Genomic DNA, 25255 nt, shown 5'->3' with positions numbered 1-25255 from the left:
GAGGTGTTCCCATTGGCATATCCTCTGAGTACTGGTTAACGCGGTGACATCCTTGCATCCTAACCTAAGGCAGATTCTGGGACAGTTGAGAAGTGAGGTGAGGGACTGTGAGTGGCCGTGAGCAGAAGCCACCTCAGTGCTTCTTCCAGCTCCGGTCACTGTGTTGACATAGCACCTCCCCTCTTCTTCTTTAACCGCAGTTCTCTCTCCTGTGCCAACAATTCTATGCCATGCTCCTGAAAAAGGTCGCGTTTTCTCGGCGCAACTGGAGGCTGGTGCTGTCTGTGCAGATTCTGCTACCTCTGGTGATCATTATGTTAAGCCTCAGTTTTTTCAACTTCAAATTAAGGAAGCTGGATAACGTGCCCCTGGAGCTGACCTTGCAAACCTATGGTCAGACCATTGTTCCGTTTTTTATTGCCGAGAACTCCCGCCTGGATCCTCAGCTTTCAGATAACTTTGTAAAAATGCTCGTGGCTGCAGGACAGGTTCCTTTGCGTATTCAAGGTAAGAAGCAGGGCACTGGGCCTGAGCGGGAAGTGGGCTTGCTTTTCATTGCAGGGAAGGCTGTGGCTTTCTGAACCACACAGAGCTCCCTGACGTCAGACTGAATAGCTGGGAGGCTCAGGAAAATGTCATGTAGACTCTGGCTAACGGGAAGTGGAGGACTTCTAGAGGTCAGACCCTATGTGTCTCTCCAGACGTTTTGAAGTCTTGTAAGAAATTGATCATAGAGGAAGGTCAGACCCAGGTCTCTGACAGCATATCCTTGAAAGAGATGGGTATATCCCAGGCACTTCCGGATCCTTTTCCATTTCCCGTCCACGAGGAGACTAGCTTGCACTTCCACACCCCTTTCATGATATTCTACCACAAGGTCAGTTGACTGTGAATTGAACTATTGGCTAAAACAAACCTTTTTTCTTTACAAGCTGATTATCTCGGATGTTTGTTAGAGTTATAGAAAACAGGACTAATACATCATGCTTAATAAAGCTTCAGTTTCTTCGTGTACTAAATTAGGATAACTCTGTTTTGCTGTCTCCTTAGGACAGTTTTCAGATGAATATTTTGTATACTTGGTGTCCAGTCCATAATAGAGTCGTCATTATTTTTCTTAGATCACTAATGGTCTTTTTCAGCTTTAAAGTTTCTAAAAACTATAGGTAGGCTTTATATTATGTATGGCGTCATGTACTGGGACTATGGTATTGAATTAGCACCAGCCCTCTGGGAACTTGTAAGCAGGAAGCCCATCACGATTGATGGATAGTTACAGAATAGTAGCAATGATTATAACAGACGCGTACGTCTCAGCTTCTGGGGATCCCAGGTGCCATCTGAGTGGGAACTGGATAGTGGAAAGGAAAAGTAACCAAAGGCATTGGAGCATCAGGAGGACCTGCAGGCTTAAGGTAAGGGGCTCTTAGATCATAGGTGAAGTGAGAATTTAAAGACAGGAGGCCAAGCATCTAGATAGCGACTAGCTAGTTTCACTCTGTCAACATGCAACCAAGAAGAAAGTAGAGGTTTGTTCTGGCATGCGGTGCTGAGGTGAGAGGTTCAGGAGTAAGGTATCATCTGCCTGGCTTCTGAGGAGAGCTTCATGTTGTAGCAGGAGGGAGGGAATTCATGGAAGAGGAAGCTGAATCCACTGCCATGACTCGCCACCTCTGTACTGGCTGGTTTTGTGTGTCCACTTGACACAAACTGAAGTTATCACAGAGAAAGGAGCCTCAGTTGAGCAAATTCCTCTATGAGACCCAGTTATAAGGCATTTTCTCAACTAGTGATCAAGGTAGGAGGACCCAGCCCATTGTGAGTGGTACCATCCCTGGGCTGTTAGTCTTGGGTTCTATAAGAAAGCAAGCTGAGCAAGCCAGGGGAAGCAAGCCAGTAAGAAACATCCCTCCATGGCCTCTGCATCAGCTCCTGCTTCCTGACCTGCTTGAGTTCCAGTCCTGACTTCTTTGGTGATAAACAGCAATGTGGAAGTGTAAGCTGAGTAAACCCTTTCTTCCCCAACTTGCTTCTTGGTCATCATGTTTGTGCAGGGATAGAAACCCTGACTAAGACACAACCTCCAAAGAGAAGTAACCCACTCCTACTACAGCAATAGTAACTCTTTAAGGCTGAAGTATCCGAGCCCACAAGGTCATCCACAATAAAGCTCTTGCCATCCTTCAGTGCGATTACCTGGAGACCGTCTTTCTAAACAGCTTTAGTGGGAAGCAAACTACATCCAAACCATAACACAGAAAATGAGTTCTAAGCCAGGCAAGGTGCTGTATGCTTTTCCCAGTCAGCCTCCGTGAGTTTGAGGTCAGCCTGGTCTGTAGAGTGAGTTCCAGCCTGAGCTACATAGTGAGACTCTGTCTCAAAAACAAACAACAAAAGCAAAACAGAAGGTGCATTTTATAACATGTGGCTACGTGGCTTTGCCTAGAGGTCAGAGTCACTGCAAATATGGTGGGTATTAGGTGTGTCCTTCTGCACCAAGTATGCAGATACCATCCAGACGGTATAGAGTTTCGTTTGGGAACACATGGTCCCAGAAGCCATTATGGGGCTAGACCCAGATGAGGTGTGAGGCAGGAGAATAGTAATTGGGATTCACAAGGACTTAAGAGACCGGGATTTGGAGATCAGCTGGAATCCAATAGAGATCCAGGTAGGAGGAGGCCAGCCTTGGGTGTGTGTGAGGTTGGTAACAGGGGTACCCAGAAGGAGCAGAGGACTTGGGGAGGCCCATGATGAGTGTAGTGTGTGGCCCTGGGCCTGGTGTGGTGTCTTCTCAGCAGTCCTCCCTGCCCAGCGTGCCTTTGGCTTCCCCCCAGGTTCTGTAGAGCACTTCCTACTGAAGAAGGCCAAGGAGGCTCCTGAGGACTTCGATAAGCTCTACGTAGTGGCGGCTTCTTTCGAAGACGTAAATGACCACACCACGGTGAAGGCTCTGTTCAACAACCAGGCCTACCACTCCCCCAGCCTGGCTCTGGCTCTGGTGGACAACGTTCTCTTCAAGTTGCTTTCTGGTGCCAATGCTTCCATTACCACAACCAACTATCCTCAGCCTCAGACAGCCATGGAGCTCTCAGAGACTATCCTGTACCAGTGCGTGAGACTTCCCTCCTCCCCGCTCCAAGCCTCCGCTTCTGTCGGACTTCTCGCTTTCCTGCCTGCTTCTTCGTCTCCTTTTCACCTCAAGTGCCCATTTTGCTAGTCCCAGTTGCTTTCTGTCTTCCACAGGGGCCCTAAAGGACACTACCTTGTGGTCAACTTCCTTTTTGGAATAGCTTTTCTGTCAAGCTCTTTCTCCATATTGACGGTCGGAGAGAAGAGCATGAAGTCCAAGAACCTCCAGTTCCTCAGCGGAGTCAGCATGGCTGCGTTCTGGCTCTCCGCTCTGCTGTGGGACCTCATCTCTTTCCTTATTCCTACTCTGCTGCTGGCGGTGAGTACCTGGCGGGGCTGACATCATGTCCTGCAGACCAGGGTCTTCCCTGATAGAACCACCTGCCGAACCAGAACCGGCTGAGAAGTTCAGTTGGTTCAGCCCTGACTGGAACGGCAAGATCTTTTAGCCCTGATATCTTCAGGCACCGGGTACCTTGTGCACTGGTGTCTGTGTAGTCCTCACAGAGCTGCTGCCCCAGGTCAGGGAGAGACAGTGTTTTGGAGACATGTATGTATCGTTCAGAAGTAGATAGTCAGAGAACCGGGGATGAAGTACTTGGTTGTGGCGGAACCAGCCTGATTACTTTGTGCAGAGTGGATCACCTCCTGCCTTGTCTGGTGTGTTTTATAAGCATCTCCCCATCTTTTGCTGTGCTGCTCTGTCACTGATAACCAGGGCAGCTCCCCGAGAGCATGTCTCAGGGCTCGCTCATTAGCTTGTGAAGGTTTGTTAGCGCCTTGCTTTAAAAACCTAAGCTCATGGGCCTGTGAGATAGCTCTGCCCATAAAGGCACTTGCTCACGGGCCTTGTGACCTGTTTAATCCCTGGGTCATAAGAGGTGGCGGGAAGAACCCACCCTAGAGAATGGTCCTTTGTCCTCCCACAGCAGTGGCTCCATCCCCCACGAGTACATAAAGTACTTAACACTGAAATCACTGTATTCTCAGCACTTGGCGTGGACCCTCACTGACTTTTCCAAATTCTTCCCCCTCCCCTCTCTTAAGTTGGTGTTTTTTTGGTACAAGGAAGAAGCTTTTGCACACCCCCAGAGCATCCCGGCGGTGGTCTTGATAATGATGCTATACGGCTGGGCTATCATCCCCTTGGTCTACACAGTCAGCTTCTCTTTTAAAACCCCTGGTAGCGGGTGCGTGAAGCTCGTGGCAATGCTCACCTTCCTGAGCATCAGCCCTGTGGTCCTCGTCACCGTCACAAGTGAGAAAGGTAGGAGATCACACCCACGCTTTGCCTAAAGCAGGGATCTCCCCTCCAGCAGCCGCCACAGCAGCCACGCCCACAAGAACGTGTGTCTAACCGGAGACCCAAGCGAAAGCCTTCACAGCTGCCGTGGGCAGAGCACGGACAAACAACTCAGTCACATTCCCTCTGTAGGTTACCGATCAGCTGTAAAAGGGGACAACGCTGAGTGGGAGAGTTTGCTGTCCTGAGTGAAGTCCATGAACAGACAAAATGAATCTTGGAGACAAAATCAGAACAAGGGTTGCCTCGGAGCCCGGGGGAGCAGTGCAGGGCGGGGGGGGGGTGTCGACAGGGCTGAGGGAAAGAACACACTGGCAAGCTTTGGGGGATGAAGAGATGTTCTTGATCTTGAACCCGGCACTAGTTTATGTGGAAATACATACTCACAAGTCATTGTCCACCCTCGATCCATGCATTTCACTAAAATGTTACGTCCCTTCCTTTAAACTAAAATCCCCGTGCTTATGCTGCCAACATGCGTCAGGGTTGGACAAAAGGGCCAATTCGTTACCTCCGTTTTTTATTAAGATTTATTATATCGTTGTGTGTTTGTGTCTGTGTTTTTCTGTGTGTCTGCACAGAGGACTGAAGAGGGTATCAGGCCCCCGGGAGCTGAAGGGACAGGACAAGTGGTCTGTGAGCTGTCTGACCTGGGTGCTGGGACCCAAATTCCAGTCCTCTGTAAGAGCAGAAGGCCCTTCACTGCCGAGGGTCTCTTCTGCCCCACGATGCTCTTTGTCATCTGCGTTTACACCTCACAGCATCTTCACATGGACTTCCCTTCCCTCCCACGTTCTTCTTTATTTTTAAAAGTAATTTTCATTTGGGGGCGGGGCTTGGTGAGATGGGTCAGCAGTGAAGAGCACAGGCTACTCTTTAAGAGGACCCACTTTTACTCCCAGCACCCCCATGGTGGTTCGCAAATGCCTGTAGCTCCAGTCCCAGGGGGTCTAATGCCCTCTTCTATCTCTAGGGAATACCTGCATGCAGGCAAAACATTCCTGCACCTAAGATTAAGAAACATCATTTTATGTGTGTAAGTGTTTGCATGAATGCCTGTATGTAGATCACTTACATGCCTGGTAGCCACAGAGGCCAGAAAGGGGTGTCAGGTTCCCTGGAACTGGAGTCAGAGTGCTATGAGCTGCCACATGGGTGCTGGGAATTGAACCCAGGTCCCCTGGAAGAACAGCCAGTATTCTTAACCACTGAACCATCGCCCCAGGCAGCCTCCTTACTTGTATTTAAAATTTGATTTACAATTTCTTTTCTTTTACTTGGGGACTTGTCCTAGTTGTCCTCTCGTCTAAGGGACCCTTCATGACAGTTTAGTCTCCATAAACCATGGAGGAAGGGACCTTATACTCCTTGTCTGACTTCAAGATGGCACTCTGGAATGCTGGCCTAGCATGTGTGAGTCCCTAGGTTCAGTCTTCAGTACAGGGAAAGTAAACACCCCGGGAAGTCCAGGGCTGGGTCCTATCCCTGCTCGGTCAGGCTCAGCTCACCTCCAACCCACACCCCTCCCCTCTGCCTTCCCATTTTGCTCACACAGCCCCAGGAGCCATGCCGTCTCTGACTTTCTCAGACACGGGGTGCTCTCTAGATTCTGGAAGTGACAGATCGAAGGAACTAAGCAAAGAAACATTCTCACTGCTTAGGGTTTGAATGAACAGAGGGAGGGAGAGTCAACACCAGGAGTCAGGGAACCCATGTTTGGTCTGGAGGCCTGAGAGTAGACGTCTGGAGTCCAGAAGTGACTGAGGAGAGGGGTGACATGGCCTCTCGCCTTCGTGCTAGTGAAATGAGTGCTTCCTATTCTCATTGCAGACCTTGGCTACACAGAGCTCTCAGACACCTTGGATCGTATTTTCCTAATATTTCCTGGACATTGCCTGGGAATGGCCTTCTCCAACTTGTACTACAACTTTGAGATAAAAAAGTTTTGCAATGCTAAGAACTTGAGTGACATTGACTGCAATGATGTTTGTGAGTACTATGAGGGAAGTGTGCTGAGAACATTCTCACCCCCGTGGTTTATATAATACGATTTGACCTCTCTTTCTTTTTATTCCCCCCTTTTGTTTTTTGAGACAGGGTTCTCTGTGTAGCCCTGACTGTCCTGGAACTCGCTCTGTAGACCAGGCTGGCCTAGAACTCAGAGATTCCCTCTGCCCCCCCCCCGCGCCTCTGTCTCCCGAGTGCTGGGGTTAATGAATTGTACCGCTGCCACCTGGCTTAATTTGGTCTTTTTGAGACTGAGTCTCACTATGTATTCCTGGCTGTTCAGGAACTCACTATTTAACCAGGCTAGCTTTGAACTTGGAAAGACTTACCTAGTTACAGGCATGTGCTACTCCATCGGCCTATAGCTCCATGCAGCACTCACCTTTTTCTGTGGAAAGACACGGCATGTGCATATAAGCTGTGTATATCTGCACATTCTCTGTCTCTCTGTCTCTCTCTGTCTCTCTTTGCCTCTCGCCCTCTCCCTCTCCCTCCATCCCCCTCCCCTCCTCTTCGCCCTCTGTGACACTCAAGATCTAATACAGAGCCTTGTGCATTTTATGCAACTGTTCTACACTGAGCTATATCCTAGTCTGCTCACACATACTTTAAATTATCTCTAGATTTCTTTTTTTTTCTTTTTTTTTTCGGAGCTGGGGACCGACCCTAGGGCCTTGCGCTTGCTAGGCAAGCGCTCTACCACTGAGCTAAATCCCCAACCCCTATCTCTAGATTTCTTAAAACACTTAATATAGTGTAGATGCTATGTAAGTAGTAGTTATTCTATATTTAAGAATGACAAGGAGAAAATGATAGATATTTAGTACAAATACAGTTTTTATTGTCTGAATTTTTGTCATCTCCACCTTCCCATTGTTTGAACCCCATGGCTGTAGAACCTATGAATACAGAGAGATCATCACTGCGCTATGTAATTTTGTGTGGGACTCAAGAAGACAGTTCCATTTCCATTTTAAGGTATCCATTTTAGTATCTGGGCCAGTGACATGGTTCAGTGGGAAAGGGGGCTTGCTGCCAAGCCTGATGACCCAGTTTGATCCCTGGGACTCACCTGGTAGAAGGGGAAGACAGAGCTGTCTAATCTCTAAACGTGCTGTGGCATATGTGCCTCCCACCCCATGCATACACACATATGCATACATGAGTAGGTAAATAAATGTAATTTTAAAAATTAAGGACTAGAGAGATGGCTCAGCCATCAAGAGCACCAGCTGCTCTTCCAGAAGCCCTGAGTTCAATTCCCAGCAGCCAATTGGTGACCAACAGCTAATTCCAATCCTAGGGGACCTAGGGGACCTAATGCTTTTGTCAGGACTCTGTGGGCACCAAGCGCACACGTTATACAGACAAACATGCAGGCAAAACCCCCATACACATAAAACAATTTTTTGTTGTTTAATTTTCAAGACAGGGTTTCTCTGTGTAGCCCTGGCTCTCCTGGAACTTGCTCTGTAGACCAGACTGGCCTCTAAGTCAGAGATCTGCCTGCCTTTGTCTTCCAAGTGCTGGGATCAAAGTCAAAGGCATGTGCCACCACACCAGCTAGTATAATAGTTTTAACGAGATAATATGTAGGCATTGCACCTCAGTAGTGGTTTGAGTAGCATGCATGATGCCCTGGGTTGGAGCACCAACACTGCATAATAAAAACAAGTTTAAAAAAAGGATTAATTATGCACAGAGCCAAGCCACGTTTAAGGAAGTGGAAAAGAACTTTTACTGCCTGTGTCATTCTCTTTTGTTTCCTTGGTGAACATGATTTTATTGTATAATTTCTTTTTTTTTTTTTTTTTTGGTTTTTTTTTTCGGAGCTGGGGACCGAACCCAGGGCCTTGCGCTTCCTAGGCAAGCGCTCTACCCCCGGGCTAAATCCCCAACCCCTCTTTTTTAATTTCTTAGTACACATCTTTACAGATGTTTAAGGCAGATCAGATAAAAAAGAGAATGTCGAAAGTCAGATTTTTGGTTCGATGTTGCAATGCTGGATGCGACCCCTAGGGTCCCCTGCATGCTGAGCGCGTCCTTCGACACTGAGGTAACCTCCCAAGTCTCCTGAAAGCTTTCTACGTAAGCAGCCAGTTCATTTGCAAGGGGATTGATGGTTGAATGGACAATCAAACATGGAAGCGTTTTGTGTTTTAGATAGATGTTATATAAACAAGGAAGTCTCTTTTATTAATATTGATGGGTTTTTTAAATTTTGCCTCAAACATACTTAGCATGCTCTACCACTGAGCTACATTTTCAAGCTCTTTTTTTTTTTTTTTTTTTTTTTTTTTGGTTCTTTTTTTCGGAGCTGGGGACCCGAACCCAGGGCCTTGCTTCCTAGGCAAGCGCTCTAACCACTGAGCTAAACCCCAACCCCCATTTTCAAGCTCTTAAATTGGCAAAAATCATATGCATTTATATACTACAGAATGAGAAACGCCTTTTATTGCATTCTCCTTTTTCACTTATTTTATTTTATGTGTATGGGTGTGTAGTGTGCACATTTTAATTTTTTTTTTTTTTCCGGAGCTGGGGACCGAACCCAGGGCCTTGCGCTTGCTAGGCAAGTGCTCTACCACTGAGCTAAATCCCCAGCCACATTTTAATTTTTTAAAACCTACTTTTAATGACGATTCTTAACTGCTTTAGCCTCCCTTCTAGCCCATCACCCACCAGAGTGAATGGAAAGGTTACTAGGATATGGGGGAAGTGGACCTGTTTAGAAATTATTTTTTGGAGCAAACCCCATTTGTGTTGTCCGGAAACCAGCAGTTCAGGTTTTAGGACTTTGCAGCAGCAGCTGGCTCTCCTCGTAAATACTTTATGAATACACCAGCAGGTTCAGTTTGGAAGCCTAGGGATAGCAAACACCAATCAAAAGCAGAGGCACAACCTAGGGGAGACAGCGCGGCCTCAGCTGAATCAGCATGAGTCAGCAGGAGGAACCAGGAGCACCAGGGACACCAGGAGAAGTTCTCAGCTGTGTGTCTCTCAGCAAAGATGCGGGACCAAGAAATGCAAAGCTAGCTGTGCAAGCCAAGCCCCTGCTGAGTCCTATTTATGCTCCCTCCAAACATCACATGTCCTCCATGGGTCTTGCCTCACCATGTGTCTTGTCTCAGTATGCGAGTCTGTCTTAGCAAAACTTCACGGAAGTCTGTGTCAGCTGACATCGCCCTGCGGGTCCTCTGTGTCCTCAAAAGGGGCAAGAAGCCACAGGAACCTCTTGAGAAGTTTTTTGGTTGTTTCTCTCTACGGAGTCACAACAAATGGAGCTCATCAGTGCATGTAAGGCAAACCAATACATGCATGTTGTTGGTGAAGAATCTTTTATTACACGTCCTTTTATGTGCTTGCTTTAGCAAACCATCTTCTTACTTGTGTCTGTTTCAGCTAAATGTTTCTTTATGAGTCTGCCTTAGTGAAACATCTTTTCACCTGTGTCTGCTTTAGCGAAACCTTTCCTTTGCATCTGGTTTTTTTTTTTTTTTGGTTCTTTTTTTTTCCGAGCTGGGGACCAAACCCAGGGCCTTACGCTTCCTAGGCAAGCGCTCTACCACTGAGCTAAATCCCCAACCCCTGCATCTGTTTTAGTAAAACGCCTTTCTACTTGTATCCACTTCAGGAACACACTCCTTGGAATGTTTGCTCCAACAAAACACCGTTAGACACAACTGACTTTCTAAAGAAGCTTTATGGGTGTTTCCACTTTATGGGTGTTTTGCCTGGGTGTATGTCTGTGCAGCATATGCATGTAGTACCTGCAGAATCCAGAAGAGGGCATCAGATCCCTGGAACTGGAGTTACAGGCAGTTTCGAGCTGCCACATGGCTGCTGGAAACCAAACCAGGGTCCTATGGGAGAGTGCTTTTATCCACAGAGCCATCTGTCCAGCCCTCTTCTTGTTGTTTTAAATAATGTTTTTGTTTAATTTTTTGAGAATTTCATAAAATATTTTAATCTTACTCTTTCCCATCCCCCAACTCCTTCCAGATCCTCCTGTTTCATAACCACTGAACTTCAGTTTCTTCCTCTCTTTTTTTTTTTTTTTTTTTTTTGGTTCTTTTTTTTTTTTTTTTTTCCGGAGCTGGGGACCAACCCAGGGCCTTGCGCTTCCTAGGCAAGCGCTCTACCACTGAGCTGAATCCCAACCCAGTTTCTTCCTCTCTTAAGCAAACAAACAAACAAGGATAGAGTCCGGTTTGTGTCGGCTGCTCTCTTCTGAGCATGGAGCCCCTGTGTAGTTGATGTGCAGTGTTACTCCACTGAAGGGAACTCACTTTCCTTTTCCCAACAGTTACTAATAGCCTCCTGATTAGGGGTGGGACTTCACGCCCACTTCCCCTCTGTGCCGGGATTCTGTCTGGCTTGAGCTTGTGGAGATCTTGTGCAGGTTATCACAGCCTCTTCCTGGAAAACGCAGTTTCTTTGCCGTTATCCACCCACCACCTCCAGCTCTTACAGCCTTCCTGCCCTGTCTTTGGCTTAGATCCCTGAGCCTTGAGGAGAAGGGAATCACATAGACGTTTCATTTAGGGCAGAGCATTCCAAAGCTTCTCTTTGCAAACATGCAGAGTGTGGGATTCGGTGCTAATTATCATCTGCTGCAAAAAGAACCTTCTCTGACCAGGGTTGGGCAGTGCAGTGATCTATAGGCATGGGAGTCATTTGATCGCAACATTCATTCAGCAGAAAAACAGTAGTAAGTTTCCCCCCAGGGTTCATGACCCTATTTAGTCTCAAGGTTTTGGGTGTTTGTCTTGCTGCTTTGCTTTTGCGAGCTGCTAAGTATCCTACACTCCTCTCATGTTTATGGCAGTTCTCCTGCCTTAGCTTCCTCAGACCTGCACTTACAAGTGTGAACCACAGCGCTCAGCTCCTTGCATTGTTTTTACAAAGCGTTGGAGGCAGGGAGCAAAAGCATTCTTCTCCACCCCTGGGCTAGGGTATGCGATGGTAACAATGATGCTTCTCTGGTACTATTTGTTACTATGTGAATTTCCTTGCTATATTTGAGACGAGGAATGCCTTTGAAAATCTCCAAATCAGTGTGCTAATATCTGCTTGTTTCCTATTAGTAGAAGGATATGTGGTCCAAAAGAACATCTATGCCTGGGAATCTCTGGGGATAGGAAAGTATCTGACAGCCCTGGCCATCTTGGGACCTGTGTACATCACCCTGCTTTTCCTCATTGAAGCCAATGCATTCTATGCACTGAAAGCCAGGCTCTCTGGCTTCTTTTGTAAGCAAAAATTGGTGAGTTAACTGGGGTTAAGTCATGTAAGAACAGGCCAAGTTCTGGCTCTAAGCTTCCTTCCTGTGTTCTTTAGCCACCTTGAGTTTTCCATCTCAGAGGGGTCCCTGAGGCCATCCAGCCATCTGTTCATAATCTCAGGGCAGAGAGGTATCAGCCCATGCCTAGGGACTACAGCGGAGAAGAAGCACCTGATTCGGCCCCTGAGGCCCCGTTCCACATACTGATCACTGGGCTGTATTTAGGGATGAGACCCTAGCTCGCTAGGATAACTCACCATATGAAATGCCCCTGCAGTGAACTGTGCACAGTCTAGAGGAAGATCTGCTCTGTTAGCTCAGGGTACGATATCTTCGAGAGGACAGGGTCTCCAGAGGAAACTGAAGGAGACAAGCTTTTGGTCTATCTCGACATTTCTGGGTTTTAAACTCGTGCGACTCAGAAGCTGACACTGTGCGGTTTGACCGCCCACTTCAGCATAGTCAAGCCACCATAAATGTAGACGTCTACGTTGTTCCTGAGGTCACGGTGGTGGTGTGTACAGGGGCACTGTCACAGGACCTTCAGGGTCCCATCCCTTCTGACCCTAGTCAAGCTCTGTCTTCTAATCTCGCGTTTCTACCCTTGTCTTGGGAATGTAGAGGATGCTCTTGAATGTAACAGGGGCTGAAGATGAAGACGTTCTAGAAGAGGCAGAAAACATCAAGTATCATTTGGATACACTGATAGAGAAAAGTCCACTTGTCGTTAAAGAATTGTCAAAGGTAAAGTTAGACTTAGCTTTGCTCCTTTGTCTGTTTGTCTGACTTGAGGCGGGGTCCTGCTATGTGGCCTACATAGACCTTGAATTCATGATTCTTCTACGTCCGCCTCCTAAATGCCCTGATTACAAGAATATGCCCTGTGTCTTAGTTAGGGTCTCCATTGCTGTGAGGAGACACCATGACCGTGGCAACTCTTATAAAGGACAACACTTACCTGGGGCTGGCTTACAGTTTCAGAGGTTCAGTCTGTTATCATCATGGCGGGGAAACATGGCAGCATCCAGGCAGGCATGGTACTGGAGAGATGAGAGTTCTACATCTCTTTCCAAAGGCAAACAGAAGACTGACTACCGACTCCCACATGGCTAGGAGGAGGGTCTCAAAGCCCACCCCCACAGTGACACACTTCCTCCAACAAGGCCACACCTCCTAATAGTGTCCCTCTCTAAGGTCCAGGCATTCAAACACGTGAGTCTATGGGAGCCATGCCCATCCACACAGACTCTCCCTTCTGATGAGCCTGTGGCTTGTGCGCAATGGCAGATGGGCTTCTGGGAAGACAGACTTAGTGAGGTCTCTCTGGTTAAGAACGAAGCTCAGGGTTGGGGATTTAGCTCAGTGGTAGAGCACTTGCCTAGCAAGCACAAGGCCCTGGGTTCAGTCCTCAGCTCCAGAGGGAAAAAAAAAAAAAAAGAATGAAGCTCACCTGAGATCATTCTCACCCAGAGACAGAGACTGTTGTACTCTGCTGGGATCACCGTGGTAAAGGGAGGGTCTGAGGCAGGAGGGGATGAGAGCCATGCTTGCTAAAAACCCGAGAAAGAACGGGAGAGGCCTACCAAGCATGGCCTCTCCTGTATCCAGACAACAATTATGGCGGTGCCAAGTGGCCAAGTGATAAGGACTCTGGAAACTAAAGGGAGCCTCCTAAGTTTCTCTGAGATTCCTAGGAAGAGTTTTGAAAGGCGTTTCAAACATTTATAGAATCCCGCCCCGCCCCCTGCAAGTTTCTTAGTCACGTTTCCCTTCAGTTTCTGGTGGTTAACAAAACACAAAAGCCTTCAGCAACATCAGCGAGTTTTACTTGCTCAGGGACAAAGAGAGGTGGTGTACCTCCAAGAACGATGTTGACAATATGCAAGAGCTGTAGGAAGGAGCAGGTAGACTGAGGCTGGGTCAGGAGGGGCAGCTAGGTCGGGCGTGCAGTGGCTGCCGGCTGCCAGCCTCCTCTCTGCATCTCTGTCCTGTGTCGCTCAGGTCTATAAAAAGAAGGTGCCCCTGTTGGCTGTGAACAAGGTGTCCTTTGTCGTTAAAGAAAAAGAATGCTTTGGCCTTCTTGGCCTCAATGGAGCTGGGAAGACGTCCATTTTCAACATGCTGACCAGGGAGCAGCCCATCACTTCAGGGGATGCCTTTGTCAAGGGTTTCAACATCAGGACTGACATGGCGAAGGTGGGTGTGGCCTGGAACAAATTTTGGAGATAGATACAGGATTCGGGGTCATGAAGCTGGGACTTGATCTCTAAAAGGCCCGCGTGCCTGTGTCATTTGTAACCTCCAAATGTAAAGATATATCCGAGATACTTCTCTCCACTCTCGGTCCCAGGGCTGGCTGTTCACATAACACTCTCATGGTTACAGGAGCCAGAAACACAGTCAGCCCACTAGTGTCTCCACTACCTTATCTTCCCTCCTCCTCTTCCTCCCCCTCCTCCTCCTCTGCCTCTTCTTTCTCCCCTGTCCTTCCTAAGACATAGGGGCACGCTCATCCACCTGCCATTCAAGATACCTCTAGTTATCCAGTTGGCAGCCATGGTGCATAGATGCTCAACCCCCCCAAAACAAACAAACAAACAAACAAACAAATAACAAAACCCCTCAGCTCTGTTCTCTCAAACCCATTTCTTTTTTTTTTAAATATTATTTATTTTATGTATGTGAGTACACAGTCACTGTCTTCAGACACACCAGAAGAGGGCATCAGATTCCATTACAGATGGTTGTGAGCCACCATGTGGTTGCTGGGATTTGAACTCAGGACCTCTGGAAGAGCAGCCAGTGCTCTTAACCACTGAGCCATCTCTCCAGCCTCTCAAACCCATTTCTACATAGTCACTCTAGTCTATATCTTCCTCATTTCTCTGTACTACCTGGAACTGCGAGCCTTTTCCAGCTCCAAGACCTCTTCTGCTTATTCCACAGCCCCCCTCTCTCCCTTTCCATCTCTGTCGCCAACAATTCTTTCCCAGGCTTTTAGTAAATCCTTCCTTTTGCTCTGAGGCGGGGTCTCGTGATGTAACTCAGGCTGACCTCAAACTTGTAATCCTAAGGGTTGGGATTATAGGCTTGTGCCACCACTTGGCTCTTCCGGTAGACCTTTTAGACCTTTATCCGTTCCTGAAAGCTGTGGTTTTCCGGAGCTACGTATGCACATCTCGCTGCCCTCACCTTCTATCCCCGCATGGCTCGTTCTGATTCTCTGGCTCCCACTCCCGCCCACTTGCTGATGCTTCCAAAGTAGCCATATAGCCAACTCTAGTCCTATGCGTCCAATTGCAGAACTCAGCTTCCATAACTGGACAAGAGCTAAAACTTGCTCAACATTGCAAAAGACATTCATTTATAACCATAAATGAAGAGACACCATGACCAAGACAACTCTTATAAAGGCAAACATTTAATTGGGAGCTGGCTTACAGCTCAGAGGTTCAGTCCATTATCATCATAGTGGGAAACACGGCAGCCTGCAGGCAAACTTGGTGCTGTTGGAGCCAGGAAGTCGACATCTCCATCTGAGGGCAGCCAGGAGCAGGGCCACACTGGCCAGACCTGAGCATATAGATGAGACCTCAAAGCCTACCTCCAGAGTGATAGACTTCCTCTAACAAGGCTACACCTTATCCAATAAGGCCGAATCTCCTAACAGTACCACTTCCCTTCGGCCAAGCATAGTCAAACCACCACATTCCAATCCATGGATCCCGTAGGCTTGTTCAAACACATGGGTCTATAGGGGCCCATTGTTGTTTTTTATAAAACAAAATCCCATAAGTTTGACTTGACTAATGAAGACTCAGGAGGCAGATGGTGATGGTGGCGTGAAAGCCTGTTAGCTTAGAGAGGCAGAAAAACACAGCTGGCTTTCCTGTTTCACTGATGTCCTAGAGGGAAAGAGTCATTCTCCTCCACACTGCCATAAAACCCTTCAAACTAAGTGCTCCTCCTTCCTGTTTCCTGTGCATCTCTCGATTTTCCTCCTTGTCCTCCACACTCTGTGGGGTTTTTTCCCTGTGTTCACTCCCTGTCAACTGAGTACTTGCTCTACCTCTCGAACTATAGTTGGCTTTTATTCAATCCCGTTTACAGAAAGCTCTTGGATTAAAGGTATGTGCTAGGGCTGAGCCACACCACTATAAGAAATGGGTTTTTCCAGTTCACCATCTTGGGGTTCATCATATGATCAGATACCTGCAACAGGCCATACCTAGCCATAACAAAATGCGAAATACATTTAATCCAAGTTCAAAAGCCTCCATAGTCTATACCAATCTCAAAGGTGTTAAAAGTTCAAAGTCTCTTCTGAGATTCATGCAGTCTCTTAACTGTAGTCCCGTATAGAATCAACATAAAGAAGCAGATCGCAGATTTACAACCTATCATGGCACAGGATATACACTGAGCATTCCAAATGTCATAGTGAGGAAATACCGGACCAAACACCACTGGGCCAACTGGGAACGCTGCATCTCCATGTCTGGTGTTAAAGCACTCTTCAGATCTCCAATTCCTTCCAGCTTTGATGACGGAAACGCACTTCTTTCTCTTGGGCTGGTTCCACTCCCTGTTAGCAGCATTCCTTGGCAGATATGTCATGGCTCTGGCATCTCAAACATTTTGGGGTCTCCAAGGCAACTTCAATTTCACGGTGTCCTGTTCCAATGTGTCTGGGGTTCACACATAATCTTCTTGACTCCTCCAAAGGTCTTGGGTCACTTCTCCAACACTTTTCTGTAACACTCTAGGCTTTGGCTGACCCACTCCACTGCTGCTGCTATTCTTGGTGGTCATCCCACAGTCCTGGCCTCTCCAATATGCTGGGGTCTTCCACTGCAACTAAGCTACACTTTGACCAATAGCCTCTCATAGGCTGTCTTCACGGTGTCAAGCCTCAGCTTCTTGGCATGATCCCTTCAGTCCTGGGCCTTCAACTGCCAATATGGTACCTTCACCCAATTCCTTTCCTGACCTCTCACAGCGCCAAGCCTCAGCTGCTCTCCATGCCCCCTTCATGCCTTAATACCAAGTCCAACTGCAGTACTATGTCTGTCTCTGGAACACAGCTTCCTCTGCTCTCAGAAAACACTTCCCAGAAGATTTCACCTCAATGATGCCTTCTTAATCACTGCTGATTTCTTAGCTCCAGGTAACCAGAATCAATTGTCCCCATAACAGCTTACATCATTGACTCTAAAGGCAGAGCCCCAAGGCCAGAGTTGCCAAGTTCTGCTGCGGTCTGAGGCTGGAACATGGCCCCCTTGTTCTATTACATCTTCAACTTTCTGTTTTACGTGCCTTCACTGCCTAAGCATGGTTGTCCCGGAACTTACTCTGTAGGCTTGACCTTGAACCCAGAGACGTACATGCCTCGGTCTCCTGGGATTAAAGTCGTGTACTGCCATGCCTGGATATGACTTTAATTTAATTCCTTTTCACGAGATCTTTACAAGCATGGTCACTCTGGCTCAGGATCTGGATCACAGGTGTGCCCTCCGTTCGGGGATCGCAGTTCGTTCCCGATATCATCAAGTCGACAACTGAGAATAGTTGTCACAATCCATCATCCTTGTCAGTCTGACACACAAGCATCTCTCTTTATGTTCAAATGAAACCAATAATAGGTGGTAACAATGGTGTAACCATCCCTCAACTGCAAACACATAAGCAACAAGCTTAGCTAGGTGGGACCTTGAACTGAGCTCACCACTCTCTTAATTCCATTTAATATTATTTTTTTTTCTTTTCTTTTTTTCGGAGCTGGGGACCGAACCCAGGGCCTTGCGCTTGCTAGGCAAGCGCTCTACCACTGAGCTAAATCCCCAGCCCCTCCATTTAATATTCTTAAACACAGGATTTAGCTCCATTCCACTTCCCGGTGACCCTTAAATTTTTGAACTGTACATTTTCTATTTTTTCCTTCAAAGCTACAGTTGTCTGGGCTGGCCTCTGTAGTAATCCAGAACTTGTAGAACACCAGTCCAGTTCCTCTGGGCTTCCAACGTCTCCATCAGGTGTTACTCTGATGCAGCTTTCAATATACATTCTTTGTTCTGTATGTTTAGTGTTTTGATTATTACGTGTCATAGAAAGTTTCTTTTATTTTTTCTTTGTTGTTGTTTCTCTGTGTAACCCTGGCTGTCCTGGAACTTGCTCTATAGACCAAACTGGCCTCAAACTCAAAAGATCTGTCTGTCTCTGTCTCCTGAATGCTGGGATTAAAGGTGTGCATCACCGGCCCCTGGCCAGAGAGTTTCCTTTCTGGTCTTGTCCACTTGGTGTCCTGTATATCTCTTGCCACTTAATGGGTATTTCTTTACTTCGACTGGGGAAATTTTCTTTTTCTTTTTTCTTTTTTTCGGAACTGGGGACCGAACCCAGAGCCTTGCACTTGCTAGGCAAGCACTCTACCACTGAGCTAAATCCCCAACCCCGGAAATTTTCTTTTGTGATTTTTGTTGAACTTTCTTTTTCTGTACCCATGGATCATCTTTGTCTGAAAACTTTAAAAGTCATCGTCAGTCATTTTGCCTCTTTCCGTATCTGTGGTGGTTTGAATGAGAAATCGCCACTAGGCTCAGGTATTTGAAAGCTAAGCCCTCAGTTAGAAGCACTGTTTGGGGAGGTTTCATAGTCTTGCTGGAAGAAATGCGTCATGGGAACAGGCTCTGAGAGTTTATAGCCACCACTTCCTGTTGAGTCTCTTGCTTGTGTTTGTGGCTCATGTGCTTGCTCTGCTTCCTGCTCTGTCTGTCTGACGCCATGCCTCCCTCACCATTAAGGACATCCCCTCTGGAATCATAAGCTAAAATAAACTCTTTCTCCCGTAAGTCACTTTCGGTCTTGGTATTCTATCTCAGTGACAAGAAGGATCTTTGAGTTCAATCGTCGAGTTGCCACCTTATTAAAAATTAATTAATATTTATTTTTATGCATGGGCGTTCTGCTCCATATATGTTTGTGCCCAAGGTGGTCAGAAGAGGGCATTGGATCCCCTATGACGAGAGTTACAGACAGGTATGAGCTGTCATGTGTTGCTGGGAATCAAAGTCTGGTCCTCTGCAAGAGCAGCCAGTGCTCTTCACCACTGGAGTAACAGTAGCAAAGAGGAAAAGAAACTCCCTCACCCCCCCCACCTCCAACTCTAACCCCCACCCCTGAAACAAGGAAACTGCTGCCAAGGCTGCATTCATTTGCTCACTTCAGCCCAACGCGTCTTTCCCAGTATCCTTTTTGTTTCTTTCAGGGATTGCTGAAGCATTTCCTTTCTTTCTCTCTCTCTTTCCCCTTTTTGAGAGTGATAACTCACTCATGGGAAGAGTGCTTAAAAAGCGCTTATCGAAAACTTTGCATTCGTGATTTGAAAAAAATCCTAGGCCGAGATAGACTTAACCTGATTCAGCGTGCCCTTAGTCCAGCACTGAGGACATGGAGATGGGAGGTTCGTGAGTTCAAGGCTCATCTGGGTCATGTAGTAAGTTCCAGTCCAGCCTGGAATACACAGTGATACCTGTGTCTAAAACAAAGCAAAACAAGCAAGAACTTAACACGTCAGAAGTAAAAGAAAAAGTAAGATGAATTGGTGAAGACGGCCTACCAGAACTCTCCATGTTTAATCGTGAGACACCCGAAGCATCCTCATGCAACCCACATCATGGCTTGCTTCTCAACTGTCGTCTCGGATCTGGAGGCATCTGTCTTCCAGGCCACCTGGAACCCAACTCCTCATTCTCTCTCTCGTTGACCTCTGACCCTTTGTTCCCTAAGCAGACACCCCAGGTGGCTTTGTGTTTGCCCGTCCTCATCCCCAGCCTTGCAGTATCCAGCTTCTAGAGCAAAGCTTGTGTCACTCTGTGACAGGAGAGTACTTCAGGCTGGCAAGCTCTACGTTTATAATAGCATAAGACAGAAGTAACTCAAATATATCTGAAAATCCCAAGTTAGTAACTTTCTAAGTGAAATCTAAGAAACTTCCCTGGCCTTACCCATCTCTGCTGAACTATTTCCCACTGAAAGATTCCAGGAGGAGTCATTGTCTTCTACCGGATACTATTAGTGAGCCAGCCGAGCTCTTCGGGATCTGTCATTCTAAACCCATGCTTACACAGACAGCCCTGGTTAAACTCAGTGTCACGAAACAAAACAGTAAGGCACATGTGTGGAAAGGGTGTTTGTAAGAAAGTGGAGTTGCAACATTCGGAGGGAGATGAGGGAAGTTAAGGGTGAGAGTAGTTGGAATACATTGTATACACCTGTGATATCAAAGAACAGATCTCAGTAATTTTAAATGAGTATTTTAATATGACTAAATGTGTGTCTTCAGACACACCAGGAGAGGGCATCAGATCCCATTACAGATGGTTGTGAGCCACCATGTGGTTGCTGGGAATTGAACTCAGGACCTCTGGAAGAGCCGACAGCGCTCTTAACCGCTGAGCCTAAATGAGTATTTTAAAAACCTGTTCTGGGTATACAGCAGCTAAACTGAGTTGGGAGATGGGCTGTATATGGCAACACAGGAAGAGCTACAGACAGTCTGCAATATTCTGTTAGGAAAACACATGGGATCACACATGGTAATCATGGGATGATGCTAGCATGCAAACAGCCTTGTTCTAGGAGAGCATTCCCGTGTAAGACCCAGCACTAACACAGAAGTCTGGAGGACGCACACCAACCAGACCACAAGCCCCTGGCAGAGACTCCAGTGGCCTTCATGTAAATGTTTCATATGTATATAAAGTAGACTATGTACGTAGTCTATTTATAGATTGCATGTCTAATAGAAAACATAAAGAAGAAGTGATAAACCGTTGACATGGTTCAGTGGGTAAAGGCTCCTGCTGCAAAAGCCCGAGATCCACCCCAAAACCCACCTAAAGGTATAAGGAGTCAACCAGATCCACAAGGTTGTCCTCTGGTCTCCAGTTATGAGCCATGGTATGTGTACACCCATTCCCCCAATAATAATAATAATAATAATAATAATAATAATAGTAATAGTAATAATGATAATGATAATGAGAAGTAATATTTAGTGAAATATTTAATAAAAGTGAATTAATATTTAATAAAAGTGAAAATTAAGATGGCTTCTCCTGACTACTAAAATAGGGGACACTAAGTGCCTCTGTTTCCAGGGCATGTGGGCAAGAGGGGGAACAAGACACACTCCTCCTCATCATCTTCCTTCTCCTCCTCCTCCTCATCTTCCTTCTCCTCCTCCTCCTCCTCCTCCTCCTCTTCCTCCTCTTCCTCCTCCTCCTCTTTCTCCTCCTCTTCCTACTCCTCCTCATCTTCCTTCTCCTCCTCCTCCTCCATCCTCCCCCTCCATCCTTTAGAAGCCTGTACACCAGCAACACCACCAGCAAAGGATACACTAATTCTGCCCAGCACACTGTCATCCACGCATGGCTCCTTCATGCTGCACGACTGTTCCCATAGTAGACATGGTTATTTACAAACGCTAAACTGAAGCACCAGGCCAAGGGAGGGTCTGGGAACCACTGAGGAGCTGGAGGTGTGGGGAGACTACAGAAGAGGCTTCGCTCTGACGCGTCTCCCTCTTGGGCTGTTGTAACTCAGGTGCAGCAGTGGATTGGTTACTGTCCTGAGTTTGATGCCCTGCTAAACTTCATGACAGGAAGAGAGATGCTTGTCATGCATGCCCGTATCCGGGGCATCCCCGAGTGCCACATCAAAACCTGTGTGGACATGATCCTTGAGAACTTACTCATGTGCGTGTATGCAGACAAGCTGGTGAAGACCTATAGGTGAGATTTGGGGGGTCCCCTTACCCTTCCCACCTCCATTTGCAAGATAATCCCAGTTCTTCTCAGAACTAGAGCCGAGCTTAAAGCCTGTCAGGTATAGAGAAGCTGTGCCATCTATGCCACTGGGGATGGGGAAGCTGGTCCCTATCCCAAGCCAGAGGCAGTTTTGTGGCTGAGAATAAGTCTATGGTATCACGTGTGATTAAAACAACAGGGTGGGCAGATCTCTGTGTCGGTTCATGCCAAGCTTCCTATTTCGGATAGGGTAGGTTTTCTTATCAAACCTATAGTTACTTCACCATGATAAATCTCCCAAGGAGTCTGAGGCAGTCCATCCCTGTTGCCAATGACAGAACCCTAACTCGGATTAGCTTAGTCAAAGCTTGGAACCGACTGTCCTGATTCTGCTCCCCTTGAGTTGTGCACTGTGCTCTCGGGCAGGTGTCTGCTAGCACTCCATCCTTGGAACTGGGAAGAGCACAGAGATGCCTCTAACCCTGACCAAATGGATTCGGGTGTCAGATAGAGTCCTCAGCCCTCCCCGAGTTTGTCGGCTTGAATCCTGGGCAGCTTTCCACATCTCCCTGAATATTTTGAGGATCAAATGAATTTACATTTAAAAACGTTAGAGCGAAGCTTTGCACACAGTAAATGCTGTGCGAGTTTAGTGAGGGAGCTGGGGAGATGGCTCAGCAGTCAAGAGTACTTACTGCTCCTGCAGGGCACCCAGGTTTGGCTCCTAGCACCCAGAAAAGCAGCTCACGACCTCGTCTAACTCCAGTTCTAGATGATCTGATACGCTATGGCCTTCGAGAGTACCCGCATTTAGGCATACACATGTACACATACATTTTTTTTTAAGTTTAGAAAAATAAACAAAGCCAGTATGGTAGTGCACACCTCTTGAGAGGCCGTCAGGAGGATGGGGAGTTCAAGGCCAGCCTGGACTACACAGTGAGTTTCTTAAGAAAAACTGTTAAAATAACCCTATACCCTTACTCTCAGACCACATGCCCAATCTGGACACCTAGAGCCATTTAGATCCTCAGTGAACAAACCAAGTCACCGTTCCACCTGAGTGAAGACGGTGGGGCTACTTTTGAGAGCCCCACCAGAGTGTGAAGTGCGTCAGAGAGAAGGCCAGGGTTGGACGCTGAACGCGCAGGCTTCAGTCCCGGAGGCCACAATTACACCCTCCATGTCCCCACCCTTATCTCCCCCACATCCAGTGACGGCAACAAGCGCGTGCTGAGCACCGCCATCGCCCTCCTCGGAGAGCCCACGGTCATCCTGCTAGACGAGCCATCCACTGGCATGGACCCTGTGGCTCGGCGCCTGGTGTGGGACGCTGTGGGACGGGTCCGTGAGTCTGGCAAGACCATCGTCATCACCTCCCACAGGTAGAGGCAGAATGGGTGGCTGGGGTGGGACCAGGTGAGCAGAAGCTCCTCTGCCAGGACACTTCCCAGGCTCTGCATGTGGAGTCTGGAATGTCCTGGTCTGGACACAGAGCCCCTCCAGTCTGCACAAGACTTTGACATTCATTGTCGGCATCAGCCTCCTCCCGCACTGTCTGAGGCTTTCTCCTCTTCCCCAGTATGGAGGAGTGTGAAGCCTTATGTACCCGGCTGGCCATCATGGTACAGGGCCAGTTCAAGTGCCTGGGCAGCCCGCAGCACCTCAAGAGCAGGTTTGGCAGCGGCTACTCCCTGCAGGCCAAGGTCCGGAGGAAATGGCAGCAGCAGATGCTAGAGGAGTTCAAGGCATTTGTGGACGTGACCTTCCCAGGTGTGTGATGGCGCTGCTATCCAGGCTCCTGTCTGGACCTGTTGGCTGTTGCACAGTCCGTCCCTATGGATGCTGGGCACCCGGGCTGCCCTTGCGAGCCCTCCAGAACCAGTCTCTGTGTTTGTACAGGCAGCAGTTTGGAGGACGAGCACCAAAACATGGTTCAGTACTACCTGCCGGGCCAAAACCTCAGCTGGGCCAAGGTGAGGGCGCCTCTTACTCCACCCCCCTCTCCAAGAGGGGCCATGCCCATGTCCTCCGCCCACACCACAGAGATGTCTGTGTGGATGTCGCAGAGCTTAACTTAAAAGCCGCAAGGAGCTGGGGAAGTCAGCTTTTCCCACGGTGGGGGGTGGGGGCTAGCGAGGAGCATAGCATAGCGAGCCAGAGACCCAGCTGGAATGAGCTCACAGCTTGGACTCCTTTGCAGGCACTTGGTAGCAACTGAGTGAGGCGCGCTGTGCGCCTTGTCACAAGGTCTCGGAGGGTGGCCTCTCCTGCACTTTCCCACATCACCTCTCCCTGTGTGCGTCACATCACCTATGGGTGGGCTTCCGTGCAGCAATGGCTTCCCTTCCTACAGGTGTTTGGCATCATGGAACAAGCCAAGAAGGATTACATGTTGGAAGATTACTCCATCAGCCAGCTATCCCTGGAGGACATCTTCCTGAGCTTCACCAGACCCGTGCCTGACACTAAAGAAAACATCCAACAAGGGCAAGCTGCCCTAGACATCTCCTTATCACACTCTAACTCTAGGCCTATCTCAAGTGCTCCCTCAAGTGCTCCCTCAAGTGCTCCCTCAAGTCCTCCCTCACGTCCTCCCTCACGACCTCCCTCACGTCCTTCTCAGCCTCCCTCAGAGCCTGTCCTTCTGTAATAAAGAGCTTAGTGCAGGGTAGCCTGGGTGCGCATAGCCTGCTATGTTAGTTACTCATCTGTCGCTGTGGCAAATTCCCTAACAAAAGCAACTTAATGGAGGAGGGTTTATTTTGGCCCATTGTTCAATGAGGCCATCGAGGCAAGAAGGTCAAGACGGCAGCTCTTGAAGCAGCTCCCCGAAGAAGATCCACAGTCATGAAGATGGCCACATCCACAGTGAGGAAGGACAAAGCAGTGGATGTCTGTCCTCTGCTCACTTTCCCCTTTCTATACAGTCCAAGATCCCCGCCTAGGGAAGGAAGCCACCCACAGTGGGCGAATCTTCCCACCTCAACCTAATCAAGATAATCACCATAGGCGAGGCCTGTCTGTCAAGTGTTTCTAGATCTCACCAAGTTGACAACTGGTGACAACCATTAAAATCCCACCCCTTGTCAACTTGACACCAAAGCATGTCATTTAAATCATGACCTTCCACCCTTTGTCCCCAGATCTCATGCTGTAAGGCTACTTCCAATGTGCCCCATAGTCTTTACCAATTTCAATGGCCGGAAAGGTCAAAGTTCACATCTTACCTAAGACTCAAGGCGACCTCTTAACTATTCAATTCTATAAAGCCCCAAACAAGTTATACACTTGCAACATGCAACGGCAGACAGTAAACATTCTCCTTCCAACATGGGAGAAACAGAGCACAGTAAGGAATGGTCAGGCTACAGCAACACCAAAACCAAATCCGTACTTAACTCCACGCCCTGCCTCTGCAGTTCATGATGTAATTTTCTGGGCACCAAAGGATTTAGGTAGCCCCACCTCTCTAGATCTGCAGGCTGTATCACACATAGCCTGTTTTGTTCTGGGTTTTCTGTTTCTCTTTTTAGACATGGTGTGTCTATGTAGCCCTGGCTGTCCCTGAACTTACTAGGTAGACCAGGGTGGCCTTGAACTCCGAGATCTACCTGCCTGCTTTCATGACTAAAAAAAAAAAAAAAAACAAGTACTGTCTGAACAATACTGTGAAGCTCCGCTGTGGGCTCAATATGTGGCCAGGACCCCTGGGACCACAGC

General features: G+C 47.8%; 1 protein-coding gene across 1 annotated transcript in view; it reads left to right on the top strand.

The window, feature by feature from the left end:
* Positions 1-24185, top strand: part of LOC116909120 (ATP-binding cassette sub-family A member 17) — a 79346-nt gene extending 55161 nt beyond the window's left edge. Inside the window, exons 18-30 of the mRNA XM_032912596.1 lie at positions 201-507; positions 2838-3111; positions 3247-3451; positions 4180-4399; positions 6266-6424; positions 11530-11708; positions 12348-12470; positions 13728-13922; positions 21330-21517; positions 22747-22917; positions 23115-23305; positions 23435-23508; positions 23889-24185. Of these exons, the coding sequence (XP_032768487.1) occupies positions 201-507; positions 2838-3111; positions 3247-3451; positions 4180-4399; positions 6266-6424; positions 11530-11708; positions 12348-12470; positions 13728-13922; positions 21330-21517; positions 22747-22917; positions 23115-23305; positions 23435-23508; positions 23889-24185 (2583 nt within the window). The remainder of the gene's footprint in view (positions 1-200; positions 508-2837; positions 3112-3246; positions 3452-4179; positions 4400-6265; positions 6425-11529; positions 11709-12347; positions 12471-13727; positions 13923-21329; positions 21518-22746; positions 22918-23114; positions 23306-23434; positions 23509-23888) is intronic.
* The last annotated feature ends 1070 nt before the right edge of the window (positions 24186-25255 follow it).

This window comes from Rattus rattus, chromosome 9 (assembly GCF_011064425.1).
Source record: "Rattus rattus isolate New Zealand chromosome 9, Rrattus_CSIRO_v1, whole genome shotgun sequence".
NCBI classification, from domain to species: Eukaryota; Metazoa; Chordata; class Mammalia; order Rodentia; family Muridae; genus Rattus; species Rattus rattus.
Note: the sequence above shows the minus strand (reverse complement) of the source record. Positions and strands in the feature narration are given on the sequence as shown.